This window comes from Piliocolobus tephrosceles, chromosome 9 (assembly GCF_002776525.5).
Source record: "Piliocolobus tephrosceles isolate RC106 chromosome 9, ASM277652v3, whole genome shotgun sequence".
Lineage (NCBI taxonomy): Eukaryota > Metazoa > Chordata > Mammalia > Primates > Cercopithecidae > Piliocolobus > Piliocolobus tephrosceles.
Genome location: NC_045442.1, coordinates 68352051 through 68373051, shown reverse-complemented (window position 1 = coordinate 68373051; position 21001 = coordinate 68352051). Strand labels below are relative to the sequence as shown.

At 42.2% G+C, this 21001-nt stretch overlaps 1 protein-coding gene across 4 annotated transcripts in view; it reads left to right on the top strand.

The window, feature by feature from the left end:
- Nucleotides 1-20779, top strand: part of ASCC1 (activating signal cointegrator 1 complex subunit 1) — a 126845-nt gene extending 106066 nt beyond the window's left edge. For all 4 annotated transcript variants that reach the window (XM_023204988.1, XM_023204989.2, XM_031936181.1 and 1 more), the window contains one exon: nt 19845-20779. In XM_023204988.1, coding sequence (XP_023060756.1) covers nt 19845-19961 — 117 coding nt within the window. In that variant the 3' untranslated portion in view covers nt 19962-20779. The remainder of the gene's footprint in view (nt 1-19844) is intronic.
- The last annotated feature ends 222 nt before the right edge of the window (nt 20780-21001 follow it).

Sequence of the window (21001 nt, the reverse complement as noted above, 5' to 3'; positions counted from 1 at the left end):
GTATACATATGTAACAAACCTGCACGTTATGCACATGTACCCTAGAACTTAAAGTATAATAAAAAAATAAAATTAAATTAAATTAAATAAAAAAAAGTAGGTTATTAAAAAAGAAGGAAGAATAAAAGTATTCAGGATTCCTTTTACTATTCTTATTACATTTCTATAAGTCTAAAACTATGTTGAAATAAAAAGTTTTATAAAGAAAGAAGGACAGACAGACATGCACTTAGGAGCTTAGTAGGACACTTAACCATTTGAGGTGGGTGTGTGTTTATATAGCACCTTCCAGAAAAGTTTGTTGATTCTTGGCTGTGTCTTTTTGCAATGTTTACAATAGATGAACCTTTTATTAACTGTTGATCTTACCACATAAATTGGGCCATTTGACTTCAAAGAGCGTAAGAATTTAATTGGTATAAAGAACAACTTTCTGATTACAGTGTTTCATATTAGAGCAATTTACTAAGAAGGTAGCTGCATCTTTCATGGGAGTGTTTTTCGTTTTAAGAAAGGATAACCCATTTCTCTAGTCTGAGTAAGCACTATAAAGCCATTCTTCCTACCACCGTCCCTTTCAGACTAGTCCCTATTTATTCTCCCCAACCTGTCTGTCACCTCTATCATTATACCAAAATAGCACTGTAAAAAGTCATTGATAGCCCCTGTTTGTTCAGTGCCTTGATCTACTTTTACTTTTTCCCCAGTATCTGCATGGAAAGTGTTAAGCCCTTTTCTCCTTCAAATGCTTTCTTCTCTTGGCTTCAGGGGCAATTGGCGCTCCTGGTTTTCTTCCTGACTCTGGAGCTGCTTTTTAAAACAGTCACTCCATAATATGTCTGCTCCCTAAGGTTTTGTCCTTATCTCTGTGTTTTTCTTTTACTTCAGTCTTCGTGTATTCAAATGATACTTGTTCTTCAAAGTCCAATACAGATATTACCTCTTCCTTAATGGTAAGAGCCGTCCAAATCAATGGAGCTGTCTCCTCTCTCAGCGCCCCGCCTCTCCCTACTTTGATTGTTCAGAGACCTCTTAGGTGCCTCTCAGTGCTTAGCAGTGTGTCTTGCACTTGGCAGGCACTCAGGAAACTTTTTTGGAACTGTTTTCTACAGACATCAGATTTTGGAAGGAGAGGAGAAAAAGATTTTTTCTTATGCATCAATAGAACACTGGATTTGCCAGAGGGGATATTTTTTGCCTTGTACTTCATATAATAAACTCTTAAAGCAGGACTTGGCAAACTGCTGTTTGAAGGCCAAACGTGGCCCACCACCTGTTTTTTTTATGGCCCTCAAACCAAGATTAGTTTTTACATTTTTTAATGATTGAAAAAACAACAGGGCCGGGCGCGGTGGCTCAAGCCTGTAATCCCAGCACTTTGGGAGGCCGAGACGGGCGGATCACGAGGTCAGGAGATCGAGACCATCCTGGCTAACACGGTGAAACCCCGTCTCTACTAAAAATACAAAAACTAGCCGGGCAAGGTGGCGGGCGCCTGTAGTCCCAGCTACTCCGGAGGCTGAGGCAGGAGAATGGCATAAACCTGGGAGGCAGAGCTTGCAGTGAGCTGAGATCCGGCCACTGCACTCCAGTCCGGGCGACAGAGCGAGACTCTGCCTCAAAAAAAAAAAAAAAAAAAAAACATCAAAAGAAGAATACTGTAATATTTCATGATGTGAAAATTATGTGAAATCCAAATAAGTAAAACTTTATTGAAACACAGCTCAGCTCATTTATTTACACACCATTTGGCACAGTTGAGTAGTTGTGGTAGAATCCATGTGGCCTCCTGGCCTTTTAAAGAAAAAAATTTGCTGACTCCTGTCTTAGAGGTTAGAGTTTAGTTTTTCTTTTATTTCATCCAACACAATTTTGCTTTATGATTAAATATGATGCACTTATTTAATAGGCCTTCAAGATAAACTAATTATGTCATAAAGATTTAGTTAATAACAGTCAATCCCATTGAATTTCTGTTTATTTTCATTTCTAGCAAATGTGTATTTTTTTTTTTTGAGACGGAGTCTCACTCTGTGGCCCAGGCTGGAGTGCAGTGGTGCGATCCCTGCTCACTGCAAGCTCCGCCTCCCGGGTTCACACCATTCTCCTGCCTCAGCCTCCCAAGTAGCTGGGACTACAGGTGCCAGCCACCACGCCCAGCTAATTTTTTGTATTTATAGTAGAGACGGGGTTTCACCATGTTCGTGAGGATGGTCTCAATCTCCTGACCTCACGATCCGCCCGCCTCGGCCTCCCAAAGTGCTGGGATTACAGGCTTGAGCCACCGCGCCCGTCCGTTTATTTCTTTTTTAAAATGAGGTTACTCAACTCAAGAAAAGAGAGCCACAAACTGAATATACCTATAGCTCATACTCACAATCTTCCAAGTTCATTTCTCAATTAAATTTGATTGCAACTTTATTACTACACATAGCAACACTCAGCTGATAAAGATAATAATTAGCTTAAATTTACATTTAACTTTCTTTTATTTCAAAATACATCCAAAACTAATTGTGTGCTTCTCTGTGGTATGCACTAATTAACTTGAAACATGGACAGTGATTTTGTTTGCAGCTTCATTTATGCCTTATTACAGAAGCTATTAATAAAAAATATTGAATGAAAAATAAAGTGCACTGAACTTGCAAGTAAATGGTGCTAATTTTACAATTAACATGAATGTCAGAAAAATGTGAAAGCTTAGGAAGGAGATTGTGATGAGACATCTTGCTAGAATATGGTGCTTTGTTAGTGATAAGATAGGGCTCTGCCTCCCTTCTTTGATGGTGAAAAATGAAACTCATAAAAATAGGAGATTGCAGAAGATTATTAGGGGCTTTTCATATTTTGCCAGCAATAGAAAAACAATAGACCATGTTTTAAAGGATCTGAAAGACTTCTGACAGGTGATTGGGCAGTTCCTTAGAGCATCAGATATATAAGGAAAAAGTACAGTTTGAAATGCTTCAGTTTGGTGTTGTAGCTTCTTATTTCAGTCTGTTTAGGGGGTGAGGGAAAGGAAAATTCAAATCTAAACTGTGTTTCATCAAAACTTTTCCTCGGAATTTTTAAATGTGTTTTATGTGTTACTTTGCCTGAACAGTGAAGTCTAATGAGAGCATCCGAAGATATGGCTGTCAGTGAGGTGAAACCATTGTTAACATGGAACTGAAAAACAAGAAATTGGCTGATTTTTGGCAGAAGCCAGCATTTATTCTGGGAAGATGCACCTTCCCTGGTCTGTGGCTATCTGTTTCTACATGATGTATTTTGCTGTCTTTTGAATTCATGTTCACAGGTTATTCCTCTTTGCAGTGGAACTGGAATACTTCCATGTGTTGTTTTGGCTCAGTCGGGAAATGATGCAGGGTTTTGAAAGGGCCCAGCCAGCACAGTAACAAGAAATAGGCCATGGTTTGGCAAAGGCAGGGAAAATAGAAAAAGATTAAGAGGTCAGCATTGCCTTTCTTAAAATCATCTCTTGTTCTTATCAGAATGAAAATAAATATTTGGTAATGTTTATTGAATACCTACTAAATATAAAACACTAAGCTACATGCTTGCTTGTTGCATTTGAGGGAGGGGGAATAAATATTCAATTGTCTGTGGTTCCTGTGATGTCATTCTTATGAACTCTTTGAATGGGATGTCTCTTCTTATAGAAAATACTCATCTCTTTTATGTGTTCATTTCTAGGCTGTTCATATTATTTTGGATGTAGTTCACTGATGAAATGAATTGTATGTTGTTTTTTTTTTTTTTTGAGACAGAATCTGGCTCTGTTTCCCAGGCTGGAGTGTAGTGGAGGATCTCAGCTCACTGCAACCTCCACTACTTGCGTTCAAGCGATTCTCATGCTTTAGCCTCCTGAGTAGCTGGGATACAGGTGCATGCCACCATGCGCAGGAAATTTTTGTGTTTTTAGTAGAGATGGGGTTTCATGTTGGCCAGGCTACTCTCAAACTCCTGACCTCAAGTGATCCATCCATCTCAGCCTCCCAAAGTGCTGTGCTTACAGGTGTAAGCCACTGCGCCTGGCCATTGTTTTTTAAAATTGTGGTAAAATATACATAAGATTGGCTATTTTAACCATTTTTAAGTGTACAATTCAGTGGCATTAAGTACATTCACATTGTTGTGCAACCATCATCACTGTCCATCTCCAGAACTTTTTCATCATTCCAAATTAAAACTCATTTTAATGAACAACAACTCCCCATTTCCCCTTCCCCTTGGTAACCACCACTCTAGTTTCTGTCTCTATGAATTTGACTACTCTAGGTACCTCATGTAAGTGGAATTGTACATTTGTCCTTTTGTGTCCAGTTTGTTTCACTCAGCATAATGTTTTCAAGGTTCACCTATGTTGTAGCATGTGTCAGGATTTCATTCCTTATTGAGGCTGAATATTATTCCATTGTACATGTATTCTGCATTGTGTGTTTTTAGCTACAGTATAAACAAACCAGTAGCAGAATATAAATCTGAACGCAGAGATGGTGACAGGGCACTGTCTTCTTTGAAGCAGCCCTTTGTTAGAGACCAGACCAAATGAAACTATGTTCTGTAATCCCAGCACTTTGGGAGGCCGAGGCGGGCGGATCACGAGGTCAGGAGATGGAGACCATCCTTGCTAACACGGTGAAACCCCGTCTCTACTAAAAATACAAAAAAATTAGCTGGGCGTGGTGGTGGGCACCTGTAGTCCCAGCTACTCAGGAGACTGAGGCAGGAGAATGGTGTGAACCCAGGAGGTGGAGTTTGCAGTGAGCTGAGATTGCACCATTGCACTCCAGCCTGGGCTACAGAGACAGACTCCATCTCAAAAAAAAAAAAAAAAAAGATGCTCTCTTCCCCCATATCCCAGGGATGAAACAGTTTTAGAATTAATACTCAAATATGAACATTATTATTACAAATTAAAAGTAAGAAAACGATATAAATCAACCGGAAATCCAATTGAGAGTTTATTCTCTCAATTGTAGGTTAAAACTGTGATTTTTTTTTTTTTTCTTTTTTTTTCCCGGAGACAGGGTCTTGCTCTGTCACCCAAGGCCGGAGTGCAGTGGTGTCATCTTGCCTCACTGCAGCCTCAATATCCCAGGCTCAAGTGACCCTCCCACTTCAGCCTCCTGAGTAGATGGGACTAGAAGTGTGTGCTGCCACACCCAACTGGTTTTTGTATTTTTTTGTAGAGATGTCTTGCCATGTTGCCCAGGCTGGTCTCAAACTCCTGGGCTCAAATTATCCACCCACCTTGGCCCCCCAAAGTGCTGGGATTACAGGCATGAGCCACCATGCCTGGCCTGATAGCAGTTTCTTAAATTGTAGTGGCCTTATCACTGTGACATGCGTGGAGACAACCCTCTCTCTCTTCCAAGGCATTTTGCTTGTTTGACATCTAGCCCACACCTTTGCAGAGGGCAAGGAGGGCCATCTGAATTAGGTTATAGAAAAGTGTGTGTTGTAGTCTGTAAAGTTACAGTGATGCTACTCAAGGCGTGTTTCCTTTGGTTCTGACAGAGGATGCAGTATTTCATGTCTTCCAGTCTAATGAGGTAACTTAGTTGAAAATAACTTAGTTGATAACATGTGGCAGCCTCTCTCCCCTCTTCTGGGGAGCCATTCCAAGACCAGCCATTATTTGGACTGCTGTTATTTATATGTATGTGTACTCTTTGCATTGTCTGATGTTGCCTAGGGATGTGTGATTTGCTTTTTTTGAGATGGAGTCTCACTCTGTTGCCCAGGCTGCAGTGCAATGGTGTGATCTCAGCTCACTGCAACCTCCACCTCCCCGGTTCAAGCGATTCTCCTGCCTCAGCCTCCTGAGTAGCTGGGATTACAGGCACGTGCCTCCATGCCCGGCTAATTTTTGTATTTTTAGTAGAGATGGGGTTTCACCATGTTGGTTAGGCTGGTCTCGAACTCCTGACCTCATGATCCACTCGCCTTGGCCTCCCAAAGTACTAGGATTACAGGCATGAGCCGCTGCACCCAGCATGATTTGCTCTTTAACTTCTGGATGCTGCCTTGTTGGTTGAGAAGTTGAAGTGGAGATGGGCTGAGACGGGTGACTGGTTTCCTCCATGCTGCTCCTGAATCTGTTGCCTTGGCACTATAGTCAGTCCCTTTGTGCCCAGCCTCCCAAAAGCCAGGGACCAGAAAGAAACCCTGTTGCTGTCCCCTATGTATTCCCCTCTAAGGATTCATTTCTGCTGACTTGCTCTTCCTTTCTACTGTGTGATATGGAGACCAAACATTTATCTTCTGTTGCATTTGTTTGAGGGACCATTATGAATAATACCCGAGGGAAGATGACCACACCAGAAATAAGAGCAATAAGAAGAGGCATTTTTCTTTTTTCTTTCTTTTTTTTTTGAGACGGAGTCTCGCTCTGTCGCCCAGGCTGGAGTGCAGTGGTGCGATCTCCACTCACTGCAAGCTCCGCCTCCCAGGTTCACGCCATTCTCCTGCCTCAGCCTCCCGTGTAGCTGGGACTACAGGCGCCCGTCACTGCGCCTGGCTAATTTTTGTATTTTTAGTAGACACGGGGTTTCACCGTGTTTGTCAGGATGGTCTCGATCTCCTGACCTCGTGATCCGCCTGTCTCGGCCTCCCAAAGTGCTGGGATTACAGGCGGCCTGGCCAAGAAGAGGCACTTTTCTAAGGGAGAGAATTTATCTGCAGAAACATCATCTAGGTTAGTTCTGAAAGGGTGCCTGCCCTTAGGGTTGCTGGTCACAGGCTTGAATAGTCTCTGCTGGCCATTAGCCCCAGGGGCAGTTTTGTCTGGTAGAGCAGTAATATTCATGCCCTGTGGCGAGGCTTCCTTGGGAATAAATCATGCAGCAAGTTGAACTTTCAACTCTCATCTCTGAGGCTAATTCTGCGAGGTAATGTGGAAACGGGCAGAGTGTGCCTAGCCTGTGCGGAGATTAGGTATGGGTTCTCCAGCTGTGTCAGTGTAGCCTCTTTTCTCCTCCACCTCCTACCCCCACTCATATTTTTTTTCTTGCTACTTTTCAAAATTGAAAGACTGCAGACGGGGGAAATCCCTTGGCATTTTGAATATTGAGGTGCTCAGTAGAACTGCCTGGCATCCTGTTTGTATATAGCGGTTTTAATTTGCCTTCTAATAAGTCATTTGGCCTTACTAGCAGTCTTAAACTTGATAATCCTTACATCAGCAGTGAGCCTCAGGCCAAATTCCCAAAGTGCATCCCTGGGTGATTATTTGAAGGAAGTTTTCAAACCTTCCCTCCCTGGCTCTGTTTGTCTGCCTTCTGCCAGCACATCCTTAGGTCAGGCTAATGCTCATTTGAGCATTCCTCTTGCTCACTGCAGCAAGACAGGCAGGTGATTTGAGAGCAGGATGAGTGAGGGAAGTTCCTGTTTCCATTCTGTGCAAGGAATGCCATCTCAGTCAGTGGAGAGGGGATTTGGGCTCTGGGGACGTGCAAGCCTTTTGGTACTATTTTAATGGAGACAAAAACAAGAGTGGCCTGCTGATGGGTTGAAAAATCACGGCTGTTCTACTGACTTGACAGCCTTTTTGCTGCTCTCCTCACAGGGGCCACGATGTTGATAAGAATTGCTCCTCCCACAGACTGCTCTTGACCTTGTTCCTTGCATCTGAGGTGCCCAGGCCTTCTGGAAGTGCATTATGTCCTCTCTTTTATTGGCTATTATTAGCTACTATAATATTATTGGCTCTCACACCACTGATACTGCAGTCTGATGTTTCAGATTAAAAGTGGCATCTTGGGCAGAGTTAAGGCTGTATTTGGAGATGACTCTAGGATAGTCACTACCTGCCAATCTCGTTGTCTTTTATTCTGAAGTAGATGTTCCTATTTTGATCTTTAAAAATATTACAGCCCTATGAGACCAGATAATGATTGCAGAGACTGCAAGCTGTCAGAGTACCTGATAAACCTTCTCCTTTTTTCTTTTAAGGATACTCTGCATTTTGGTTCCTGCAGTGATGCATTAGAGATTATAGTCAGTGAGTGACAATAATAATCAGAGCTCAAAATTTCATCTTATAATTTATCTTACTGTAACTGCAGAACATCCTTCTAAAGGATCATCCCTGTTTAAAGATGGAGAAATTGAGGGGAGGGAGTGGGTCTGTAGTCATTGATAATGTCGACCAACAATAATGGAAAGGATCAGAACTCAGTTTTTAAAAGTTTATTCAAGTGAAAAGCTGGGAATGGCCATTCGGGAAAGAGGGACTTCTGAGAAATGAGGTCAGTGCTTAAAGTTAAAAGTTAAAGTCCTGCTTATATAGGCAGAAAACAAAGAAATTTAGTAGGATTGTAACATTTTCTATACAAGGTTGGTTTATGAGCTATAATTTCGTTAATTACAGTTTGTTTTCTTTTCTGTACAGCTTGTTTTCACTTCCTTTCCAACTGAAGAGTATAGGACTTGGCATGGTGGCTCACGCCTGTAATCCCAGCACCTTAGGAGGCAGAGGTGGGAGGATCACTTGAGCCCAGGAGTTTGAGACCAGCCTGGGCAACATGGAAAAACCCTGTCTCTACAAAAAATGCAAAAATTAGCCAGGCATGGTGGCATGCACCTACAGTCTCAGCTACTCGGGAGGCTGAGGAGGGAGGATCACTTGCACCTGGCAGGCAGAGGCTGCAGTGAGCTGTGATCACGCCACTGCACTCCAGCCTGGCTGACAGAGTAAGACCTTGTTTCAAAAAAAAAAAAAAGAATGTATTTAACATACCATCCTAGACGACGTGATAGTCTTTTAAGTCTCTGTATGAGAAGTGTAAGAGGGAAGTTTAATCTGTGATGAAGAGCAACAGTTAAAAGGGAAGGGGTCTTTGGCACCCTTTATTCATTTACAACAATTTACAAAACAGTGTAGGTGAGGCAAAAGGCTAATCTATAATCAGGAAAACAACACTTACAGCTGCCCAGGTTACAGCTACAAGTTTAAGTGACCCACATAATCACATTCCCTTAAGCCTTACAATATGTTAAGATTCCAACAGCTTAGATTTTGAATTACATATTTTCACAATAGGAAAGCATTAAAGTCTAGTCTGCCCCCAAGAAACTTTTTGTCCCCTTTCTTTAGTAGAAAAGAAATTTCTGTTTTTTGTACCTAGGTGAACGTATGTGTGTCTCTGTGTAGAGGAGCATGACTTACCTTAGGATAAACAGGCTCAATTACATTATTTTGTGATGATATTTTGAAAGAATCCACTTGGGCACAGCCCATATGAATATTTTTAAAGTAGATGGAAGGTTTTTTTGTACCCCGGATGTGGTGGATCTCCATTTCCTTGTTGCCTCTTCGTACCTCCCACATTTGGTCTCCTCACAGGTGGCCCAGAAGACAAATGCATTGTATTTGGCAGAAACTCAGAATCTTTTTTTTTAAGTTTGAGGAATTTTAATAAACATAACTTTGAAACAAAATTTATTTTTTTGGAGGGTGAAACTTATTTGTGAACTTAATTCTTTTTGATGACTTAACTCCCATTAAAGTGATCTTAATTCTAAGTGAGATTAGTAAGTAACATGAAGAACCTTGATTTTTTTTTTCAAAATCGATTATATTTTTAGTCTGTTATTTATATATTTCTGTTTACTCCCTGAAGTCATACTAGTCCTGTACCTCGATGCCTCTTTTATGAGGAATGCATCTGAAATATACCATTATTTGTTTTGATGTTTCGCAATTGGGATCTTCCAAGGGCTGTGATGATAGCTTTTCACATCATTTGCTTCTCATTCTTTGCTATCTTTTTGTATATGCACAGCCTGAGGATGGACCTGCTTCCCCACTTGGCATTCTTTGGTACATATTTGTTAATGGAATTGAGAGGCACATACACAGTGCCTTGTGGACATGGCCTTCTACTGGCCTGTATCCTAGGCCTCATCCCAGGAACTCTTAAATTTCTCTCACAGTATTAGTGGTCCTAGCTTGTCCCTGTTTCTTATATAAATGGGGATAATGCTCAGCTCTGGTTTATATCATAGCAATGTTTTGGAGTTAATGAGCTGGGCTTTGTAAGACACTTTTAGATCCTTAGATGAAAGGTGTTATTTAACCACAGCAAGGCTTCACACTGGGAGTACCTTCCCAAAGAGCTCAAAGTACTTGTCAGCCTGTCTTCTATTCATCCTCATACCATCCCTGGTAGGGAGGTAGGTGGTTAAGCATTATTATTAAGTACAAAATAGTGTTGTTACTGTTACTTTTATCTATAAATGGGATAATTGTGAGAAATAGAAGTTGGTAAAACAGACTATGGAAGAAAAACACTGGGAAAACCTCAAAGTAGCATGCATTTGCTATTCCTGTTCACTCTGCTTTGAGTTTCGAAAGTCTGATTGCCATACATGATAACAATAGCATCCTTTCCTAGAGAGAAATATGACCTAGTACATCCTTCTAAATATTTGAATTAATTGAACCCCCTGCACTTACTTTTAGTTGCTCCAGATTACATCCTAAGGGTTGGTTTATCTCATGTATGTCAAAAATGATTATAAATAGCATAAGACTTGAATATTTTGAATTTTCGTTTTTAACTTCAAAATGGAATTTCTTCTTATTCAAGTAGTATTGAGACAGCAAATAGTTCACCGAGACCACCAGCACAAGAAGTAGATTTTCTTAAGAGGGATCTTGGAAGAGAGTAACCATAGCTTTGTCTAAGATTGAAGAAAAACAGTGAGCCTCATTTGGGGAAGCCAAGTGAGCAGGGATCCCCAGCAGATTGTCACTGTACTGTTGCAGACTGGTCATTCATTCGGTTTTGTAGCCCGAGGTCACAGATATGAGAAGAGAATGCCCCTCTCCACCTTCCTCCCCACCTCTGTTTGAGATTGCAGGTTTCATTTTGGCAGCCTTGTTGAATTTGGAGTTATTTCTGGTCTTTGATGTCCGTGTCACAGGGCAGTGGGGAAGGAGTAGAAGGTTTGAAACGAATGCAAGGAAAAATAACCACAGTGAGCCCTTAAATCTTGCTATTTGTTTTATTTCAGTGTATACCACAACATTACCAGAAATCAATAATTCCGTCTGTGTTCTCCCTAGGAAAGAAACATGTACAAACTGAAAATGGTAGGCTTTACGGATCATGTGAGCAGGGGACAGCAGGGTGGTTGGATTTTATCTTGCCATTCTTTGGTCAAAAACCTTTCATCAAAGGTCCACATTTCTGTCTTTACTTGGTGATAGGAAAAGTTTGTTTAATTTTCTAAAAATATTATTGATGCAGGATTTTTCTTGACCCGTTCGTCAAACTTGTGATGGGGGTGGCCCAATTTATTTGGCTCTCTGTGCTCAACCCTTGTGGTGGGAGGGAGCACGTGAGCGAGTGAGTATGGGATCTGGCTGGCCATTTTGGGTGCTGGCAGAAGCAGGCTCCGTGTGGGCCCTGTGGCAGTGCCCAGGTGAGGGTGCCAGCGACCTCCAAAGCCCCAGAGGGCATGTTAGAATGCTCTCTTAGTCCCACTGTCCGTGGACAGCAGTGTGTGATCAGCTCAGTGGTACCCTTGCCTTGTCATGTGGGGTGGCTGCCCTCTGCCAGTGAGGGCAAAGGGCCAGTGTGACAGCCTTTTCTGGGTACCCGCACCCAGTGGGTCCTGAACTCTTGTGCGGAATCCAAGAAGAGTGAGGTTGCCCAGACACTTGAAGGATGTTGAAGGCGGAGAATTTTATTAAGTGATGGAAATGGCTCTCAGCAGACGTGGGAGCTGGAGAAGGGACGGGACGGGCAGGTAATCTTACCCCAAAGTCTGCCTGTTTCTGGCTGGCTATTCCCGGAAGTCCAGCCATCTCTCTTCCAGAGTCCAGCCATCCCTCTGAAGTCAAGTCGCCTCTCTCCAGTCAAGCCGCTTCTTTCCCTCTACCAACTGAATCTGGGGTCTTTATAGGCACAGGATGGGGGGCGGGGTGAGCTGTAGGCAGTTTTGGAAAAGGCAACATTCAATTGGTAAAAAGACGTGATTTATGAAGAACCAATTGGGAGAGAGTGGGCAAACAGGAATAGAAGTTCTCACTTTGGTCTGCGGGTTTCAGGCTTCTCAGCTTGAAGGTGGGGTTTTGCCGGGGACCTGCCCCTGTCTGCCTAGAATTTCTCTGCCTCCTGTCTCTGTCATTATGAGTACTCAATAGAGGATAGCAGCTGTGTGCATAACAGTTTTCAAATGTCATACTTGCACTTACTTAGGTTTTACATTTCTTTTTTTTTGAGACAGGGTCTCACTGACTGCAACGTCTGCCCCCACCACTCGCTCAAGTGATCCTCCCACCACAGATGCACACCATCACGCCTGGCTAATTTTTGTATTTTTTTTGTAGAGACTGGGTTTCGCCATGTTGTCCAGGCTCGTCTTGAACACCTGGGCTAAAGTTATCATCCCATCTCCGCCCTGCAAAGTACTGGAATTAAAGACATAAGTCACCGTGCCCGGCCCGGTTTTAAATTTTTTTTAAATCGTCCAAGTCAGTACTTATTATTTACTAATTATATCACAGTGATTGGCAGTTTTAATCCTATTTCCATTTCCTCATTAAATATTTGTAGTTTTGTGTACTGTTCGTTGTTATGTTCCTTTATAGCAGGCTTTAAAAAATACTGACTTCCATAACAACAGGGCTGTGTGTGTGCGTGTGTCAGGGAAAAATGTTTTCAGAAAGAAAATGGTTTAGGTTTCAAAATCCCCAAGGGAATTGTTATAAAACAACAGGAGAAAAAATTCAACATGATTCAAACACCTTAACTAGATGCTTTTTCAACTTAAATTTTTCCTTTTAGGTCTGTTATTTTCTAAACAATACAACACTTTGCTTTTCATGTTTAGTTCAGGTTCAAAAGAGCAACCAAGTTTCTTTTTTAAACTTGTAGTTTAAGCTTTTTCTTCTTTCCCCATTCAAATACCAAATTAAATATAGTCTTTTAGTTGACTCGTGCTTATTTTCATCCAGAATTCAATTAAAATGCTTCCAGCTGAGCTAGAGCCATCCGATTCTTAAACCAGGTCCAGGAAAAGCAGTGGCAGTGAATATAGGAACAGCAACCGAAAGAACATACTCATTTCAGTCTTTGGGAGTTGTCTGGGTCAGCGTTCCTCACCGTGGCTGTTTAATGGGGCTGTGTTTCAAGGGGAGCCACCCACAGTAAGGGGCAGTAGAGTGGAGGAGTCAGAGGGCGCAGACTCTAGAGTGAGGCTGTTTGCGTGTGAATCTCAGTTTTTTACCTTTATTTGGTAGGAGAGGAAAGATTTCTTCTCTCACCCATCACTAGGTTCATGGCTGAGGCTCCTGTAACAAAAGTCAGATTAATAAGAGAAAAGCCTACAAATTTATTTAATACAAGCTTTATATGACATGGGAGCCTTCAGAAATAAAGATCCAAAGGAAGAGGTAACTTGTGTATTTTTATAAGTAGGTTTGATAAAGGTTTTATAAGTAGGTTTGATTTTTATAAGTAAGTTTGTCATGGAGAAGTATAGTTGGAGAACAAAGGGTGTGGTCTAATGGTAATAAACTGAGGGGAGGCTTAGTAAGGCCTGTTTGTTTGGATTCTTCTCTATGCCCTATATCTTCACAGATAAGGATATTTCTTTCCTCTGGGTAAAGGGAGGGTACCTGTCGAATGAGGGTCTTATGACCTGCTTCAGAGGAGAAGAGCAGGAGGTCACAGGACGGCCTTCGTAGGTTTTATCATCTGCCTTAGGGAAGAAGGGCTGTGGAAGGTAAGAGAGACTTTCCTGCTTCTGCTGTTTGCTCAAACGCCAAGGTGCCATATTTTGGGAAGTCCTGAACACCATCAACTTTGTGTGTGTTTTTAGGCAAGTTACTTAAGCCATCTAAACCTAAGGCTCAACTGTAAATGAGAATTAATCATAGGATCTATTTCCTGGGGTTGTGAGGATGCAATGAGATAATGCCTGGCACAAGTGTTTACTTAATAAATGTCGACTGTTGAGATCTTTATTAGTATGGTTGTCAATACCTACATACTTTCGGTTCACTTTGATCTTTTTTTTGTTTTGTTTTGAGATGGAGCTTTGCCTTGTTGCCCAGGCTGGAGTGCAATGATGCAATCTTCACTCACTGCAACCTCTGCCTCCCGGGTTCAAGTGATTCTCCTGCCTCAGCCTCCCAAGTAGCTGGGATTACAGGCTACCGCCACCACGCCTGGTAAATTTTTGTATTTTTAGTGGAGACGGGGTTTCACCATGTTGGCCAGGCTGGTCTTGAACTCCTGACCTCAGGTGATCCTCCCACCTCGGCCTCCCAAAGTGTTAGGATTACAGGTGTGAGTCACCACGCCCAGCCAATCTTTTAATATATAACTATTGGCATTAGGTAACTTTGTTTTTAAAATCTGTTATGATAAATGTGGGTTCATAAAAATTAAAGTTGACATGGTAAATACCATCATAAGCAGAGTCAAAAGACAAGTGACAAACTAGAGGAAATATATGTATATTTGCAACTTGTGACATAGACAAAAAGTGTTCATTTCCCTAATATAAAAAGAACTACAACTCAATAAAGAAGGGACGCTCGTAAAGCCTTTTATGGTGATCTATTTCCACTTAACTGTGCTACAGATGTCTCTGATACATATTCTCAGAGCCTACCAGGAAAATCCTAGAATCGAGAAGGGCTTGGGACACAGAGAGCTAGTGGGTGTGATACAGCCGTGAGTATGCAAACACACCTGAACTTGTTGTTGTTTTCCCCATGAAATAGCTCCCTCTCAAAAATGTTCTGTTTCTATCAATGGCAGCCTCATACACACCCATTTGACCCATCATCAGTGATTTTTCCATCTTCTTCTCATCCAGAAAGTCACCAAGGCATTTCTATGTTTCTTTTGTAATTTTTATTTTAGGTTTGGGGGTACTACATGTGAAGGTTTGTTACACAGGTAAACATGTGTCATGGGGGTTTGTTGTACAGATTATTACATCACTCAGGTATTAAGCTTAGTACCCAGTAGTTATCTTTTCTGCTCCTTTCACTCCTCCCACCCTCCACCCTCAAGGAGGCCCCAGTGTCTATTGTTTCCTTCTCTGTGTTCATAAGTTGTCATCATTTAGCTCTGGTCTGTTTCATTCATAGTTTCATTCATGGCTTCATTTAGTCATTCATATCTGCTCCAGTCTTTCCAGATTCACATCTGCTCCAGTCTTTCCAACTATTGCCTGTTGGTAGTTGAGACACTCAACATCACCCTCATGACTAAATTACTACCATGGTCTCCTTTCTTTTCTTTCTCTTTTTCCCTTCTCCAGTCAGCACAACACATCATACCCAGGTTCATCTCCCTAAAACATGGTTTTCATCTTGCGCCACCAATCTACCCTAAAGCCTTCAGTGGTTCCCACTGTGTAGGATGAAGTATAACTTGTGAACTTGAGCCTCAGGTCCCCCAGACACCCTTAATCTGATTCTCCTTCCTTTTGTCTTTCTCACTACTTAAGTCTAGGCACCTTCCAAACATCTAAACTGTTTGCCTGACCCAGCCCACCATGCCCATTTCTGCCTTCATGCTGCCCTCCCTCCACTGTGTTACACCCTATACTTGCCACAAGGCCAGCTCAGGTCAGGTCTCCTCCAGATGGCTTTCCTAGGTCCGCAGCCCTCAGCATCCCTTGTTTCCTTACCTCCTGCTTTGTTTATTGATGGCCTGTACCTCTCATCTCACACACTTAACCTTTACTGCCTATATTGTTTTAGGTAAACTTTTTTCATTACAGTAGAACATACATACAGAAAGCTACACAGATCACAGAGTAAAGGACTCAATGACTTTTCATAAGGTGGACACACCCAGGTCATCAGCATTTCCCTCTTCTGATATGCACTCTCCCTAATGAGATGGTAAGCACTTGGGAGACAGAACTACTTTCCTGTGCCTCTTTGCGTGAAAATGCATAACATCAGGTGCTCAGCAGTATTCCAGATCAGGAACTGAAGCCAAGAAAGAGATCCAGGTTTTTCACAAATAAGAAACATGTAGAAACGTGCCCTGCCCCCTTGATTTGAAGTAATATAATTTGGCAAGTCCTGTTCAGAAATTCCTTGGTGGAAAACTATACATTAGACCTTTAATCCAATCTAGACAAGTGCATGTCATAGTTTTCTCTTTCCAGACTTGGGGATGTACATAGACATCTACAGCGTTTTCATTGTCGTTTTGTCCAACAGATATTTATTGATCAGATGCAGTCTACTAGATAATGTTTATTACAGTACAGTAGGATCCAGCTTCTTCCTCTGTAGGGCTTATATTTTAGTGAGTCATTAGAAACAATTGATAGAACTAAAAGAAAGACTTAAGAATAAAGATACGGCCGGGCGCGGTGGCTCATGTCTGTAAGCCCAGCACTTTGGGAGGCGGAGGCTGGTGGATCACACGGTCAGGAGATCGAGACCATCCTGGCTAACACAGTGAAACCCTGTCTCTACTAAAAATACAAAAAAATTCGCTGGATATGGTGGTGGGCACCTGTAGTCCCAGCTACTTGGGAGGCTGAGGCGGGAGAATGGCATGAACCCGGGAGGTGGAGCTTGCAGTGAGTCGAGATTGCGCCACTGCACTCCAGCCTGGGCAACAGAGCGAGACTCCATCTCAAAAAAAAAAAAAAAAAAAAAAAAAAAAAAGATGCATTGGCAGGATGTGGTGTCTCTATAATCCCATCACTATGGGAGGCCAAGGAAAGAGGATCACTTGAGCCCAGGATTTCAAGACCAGCTTGGGCAACATAGCAGGTGACCCTGTCTCTATTAAGAAAATAAATAAAAAGGGGGAAAAAAAGAAGAAAGAACAAAGATATAACAGGCCGGGTATGGTGGCTCATGCTTGTAATCCCAGCACTTTGAGAGGCCAAGGCAGGCGGATCACCTGAGGTCAGGAGTTCAAGACCAGTCTGGCCAACATGGTGAAACCCTGTCTCTACTGAAAAATACAGAAATTTTCTCGGTGTGGTGGTATATGCCTGTAATCCCAGCTACTTGGGAGGCTGAGGGAGGAGAATCGATTGAACCTGGGAGGCAGAGGTTGTGGTGAGCTGAGATCGCGCCACTGCACTCCAGCCTGGGTGACAGAGAATTAACCATTACTAAATCATTGTAAACATATAGAGAGGACAAGAACAGAGGTAGGAAGGGTGACATGAAGATTGGCACTGGCACTAGGGTCATCTGGATGAAAAATCCATTTGTTGTGATATTATCAAAAGGTATGCAAGAACATGGCGACTTACAAAGGTGAAATAAATACAAGGGTAATGATGGCAGAGAGATATTTTAAAACATCATAAGAAATACCATACAGAAATACCATATTGCTACGAAAATACCAATTTTCCGTAGCACTTTACAGTTTACAAGGTACTTAAAACCCTGCTCAGTGAGCACACAAGGTACTTGTACTTGCTCTTTTTTTTGGTTTGTTTTTTTGTTTGTTTTTTTGAGACGGAGTTTCTCTCTTGTTGCCCAGGCTAGAGTGCAATAGTGCAATCTCGGCTCACTACAACCTCTGCCTCCCAGGTTCAAGCAATTCTCCTCCCTCAGTCTCCTGAGTAGCTGGGATTACAGGCATGTGCCACCACGCCCGGCTAGTTTTGTATTTTTCGTAGAGACGGGGTTTCTCCATGTTGGTCAGGCTGGTCTCAAACTCCCGACCTCAGGTGATCCGGCTGCCTTAGCCTCTCAGAGTGCTGGGATTACAGGCGAGAGCTACCGCGCCTGGCCTTGTACTTGCTCTTATGAGGTCTTTGCCCATTATGATCTTTTGCCCCTGTTGTGGTTGGTGCAGTGGGTGGTGTCTTCTACCCACAGTCACACAGCTTACATGTCTGGGCATACATTTAGAATCCAGCAGTCTTTCCACAGCTTGCTCTTGCCTTAGTAGACTTATGTTCAGTTATCTCTCTCTGTTTTCTGTTACTGCATTGCAGTCACATCCCAGCTAACTTCATGATTGCTACATTTGCTGTTTCCTTAAACCTGGAGCAGGAGAACATCCCTGGCAGATTCATGCTGCCTGTAGGCCATCTGCATAAGGCGAAGTTAAGTCATGGGTGGGTCACTTGCAGCTCCTCACGGCGGCCTCCCCCCTACTTGAAAACATGGGCACAAAGAGAAGAAGGTAGAGAACCCACAGGCTGCCAATCCTTAAAAAGTAACTTGTTGAAAGTATTATGAGTTTCCTTTTAGTTTTCTTTTGTATTGTCTTTTATTGCCTCTTTGGTTATAGCTTTTCTGTACCTAGAAGGCTTCAGTTTGCAGAGCTATAAATCTGTCAGTCTTAGTGACGTGTCTTTCACTTCAAATTAATGTTCAGCAAAGGGATTAGCAGATAACCATTTCAGGCTGAATTTCTTGACATAAAAGGGTGGATATGGTTTGAGTAGGCTGCCAAAGCCAGGAAGAGAAGTTAATTGCGTAAATCAATGCAGGCAAGAGCTGATCACCTTTCTGAAACACAAGACAATACAGCACACAACCTCTAAATAGATCTTTGGGGTCAAGTTGATGTCATGTTGAAGAATCAATATTTACTGGACTTTATAAAGTTAACCTTTAATGAACCCTCAGGCATTTTGCTAGGCCATTAATTGCAGGAAGAGGAAAAACAATGGTGGTCAAGGTCGTGTGTGGAGGTTGTATAAAAATAAGTGAAAAGACAGTCACTTGCCCATGTGCAAAGGTCCCCTCAAGCATCGTTGGGGACATGTATCACAAGGCTTTCTTGGGACCAGGTATGGTGGCTAATGCCTGTAATCTCCGTGCTTTGGGAGGCTGAGATGGGAGGATTGCCTGAGTTCAGGAGTTGAGGCTACAGTGAGCCATGATTGCACTACTGCAATCCAAGGCACTCCAGCCTGGGCAACCGAGCAAGAGACTCTATCTCTAAAAAACAAGCAAAGGCTTTCTTGGGATTGTACTGACATTTTAAGAAAGAGCAATTCCTACATCCTAACAGAAGAAGGTACATGCTTGACTCTTTGACAGTCCTTATTCAGGCAGTATGGCTGCATTTTCCTGGGATGAATTCTGATGTCATTTTGGGTCCTGCCTTATAAATGTGGTAATCACAAAGTCCAGTCCCTCTTTATGTATGGTTCATCCCTCCCTCTGACACACTTGACAGCTTTTATAAAGTACAGGATCATAGTAAAAAGTGTTTATTTTAGGTTGCTGGCTTGAATCCAAGTCTAATAAAGGTATTTGATAAGTAATCACTTGTACTTGTTCTGTTGGCAAGTAAAAGTGTCCCTCGGGTTGTTCTGTGTGTGTGTGCATGTTCTGTGCCCCTCAGTGGCTTGTCTAAATCACTTGTGAGTCAAGAGCCTTATCTTCTATTTATTTTAGTCAGCGCTTCTAACAAATGGCGTTGAGTAGGCATATGTCATGTCAAATTTAACCCTGGTGCAACAAAGCTGGGATCCCTGCATGGTCAGTCACTGGAAGTCAGAAGCAGCCTGGTCAGGCTCTGTGAGTCAGGGTGTGGCCATGGTACATTTGCTACAAATTCTTGGTCATATCTGGTCAATAGATGAATATCGGATTTGACTTTTGAGAACCTCTTTCTCTGGTGCATTTGTTAGGGGAGACTTTAGAATTAATCAGAGAGAAGAGCTGGCTGTTCTTTTCTCACTCCCACCCCCATCCCTCCTCTCCTGGATCATTATTCAGAGTAAACACTGAAAAGAAAAAGCATGAGAGGTTTGTTGGGATTTTGTGATTTGGTGTTTTTACAAGAGAATCTGATGTTTAATACTTTCATCTATACTGTAAATATTCATTCTGGGTTTTTATTCTTCCTTTTTAGTTGTTTGAGAACTTCTACTTTGGCTCCCTGAAGCTGAATTCAATTCATATCTCTCAGAGGTTCACCATAGACAGCTTTGGAAACTACGCTTCCTGTGGACAAATTGACTTCTCCTGAGGTAGATCTTGGAAAGCACTAGAAACTGAACATTCTCACCAGGTGCTGAAGAAAAGTGTCTTCGTTTTAATTGCCAAGCAGAGATGTGGACATGTGGATGGTGACTTTCCTGGGTGGTGCCCCATAGATTCACCATTGCCTCTAATGGTGTCTACAGCCATCACACTACCAGCCGAGATGGTGGTGGGCATAAGGAGAATTTGTGCCTATAACCCTTAGTGTGTTCTGTTTTTTTTTCTTTTAATTTTTAAATTGTGGTAAAATACTCATAAAACATACTGTCTTCACCATTTTTAAGTGCACAGTTCAGTAACATTAACTGTTAATACGTTCATATTGCTGTGCGGCCGTCGCTACCGTCAATCTACATAGGCTTCTCAGCTTGTAAAATGGAAACTGTACCCGTTAAACAGTAATTCCCACTCCTCCCAGCCCCTGCAGCCACCATTCTGCTTTCTGTCTCCCTGGTTTTGACTATTCTCGGTATCTCATATAAGTGGAATCATACAGTGACTTGTCTTTTTGTGACTGGCTTATTTCACTTAGCATAATGTCCTCAAGGTTCATCCATGTTGTGTCAGGTGACGGGATTTCCTTCCTGTATTATACATATAATGGAATGTTCTGTTACATTTGTGTACCACACTCTGTTTCTCTATCAGTGAGCACTTGGCTTGCTTCCTGTTGACCATTGGGAGTAGTGCTAATACAGACAAAGGTGTGCAAATATCTCTTTGAGACTCTGCCTTTAATTCCTTTACCACCCGGAGTTTTATCTTTAGCAAAATAACTATTAAAGTTTTTTGCCTTTTACTTTGCTTGATCTATCATTTTCCTACCAAAGTTTGTCCTCTTTATATTTGTTGGATTCCTGTTCCTTCACCCCATCCCCACCCTCATCTTCCCATGCCCCTGATGGAGTTGCAGTGTTGTAGCCCTTTTTTGTTTACTTTTCAAGGCAGCAGCAAAAGAAACTGGTGATATCAGCAGGACTGTGCAGAGTTCCCTGGAAGAATGTCAGCCACAGGAGGCACTCTCTC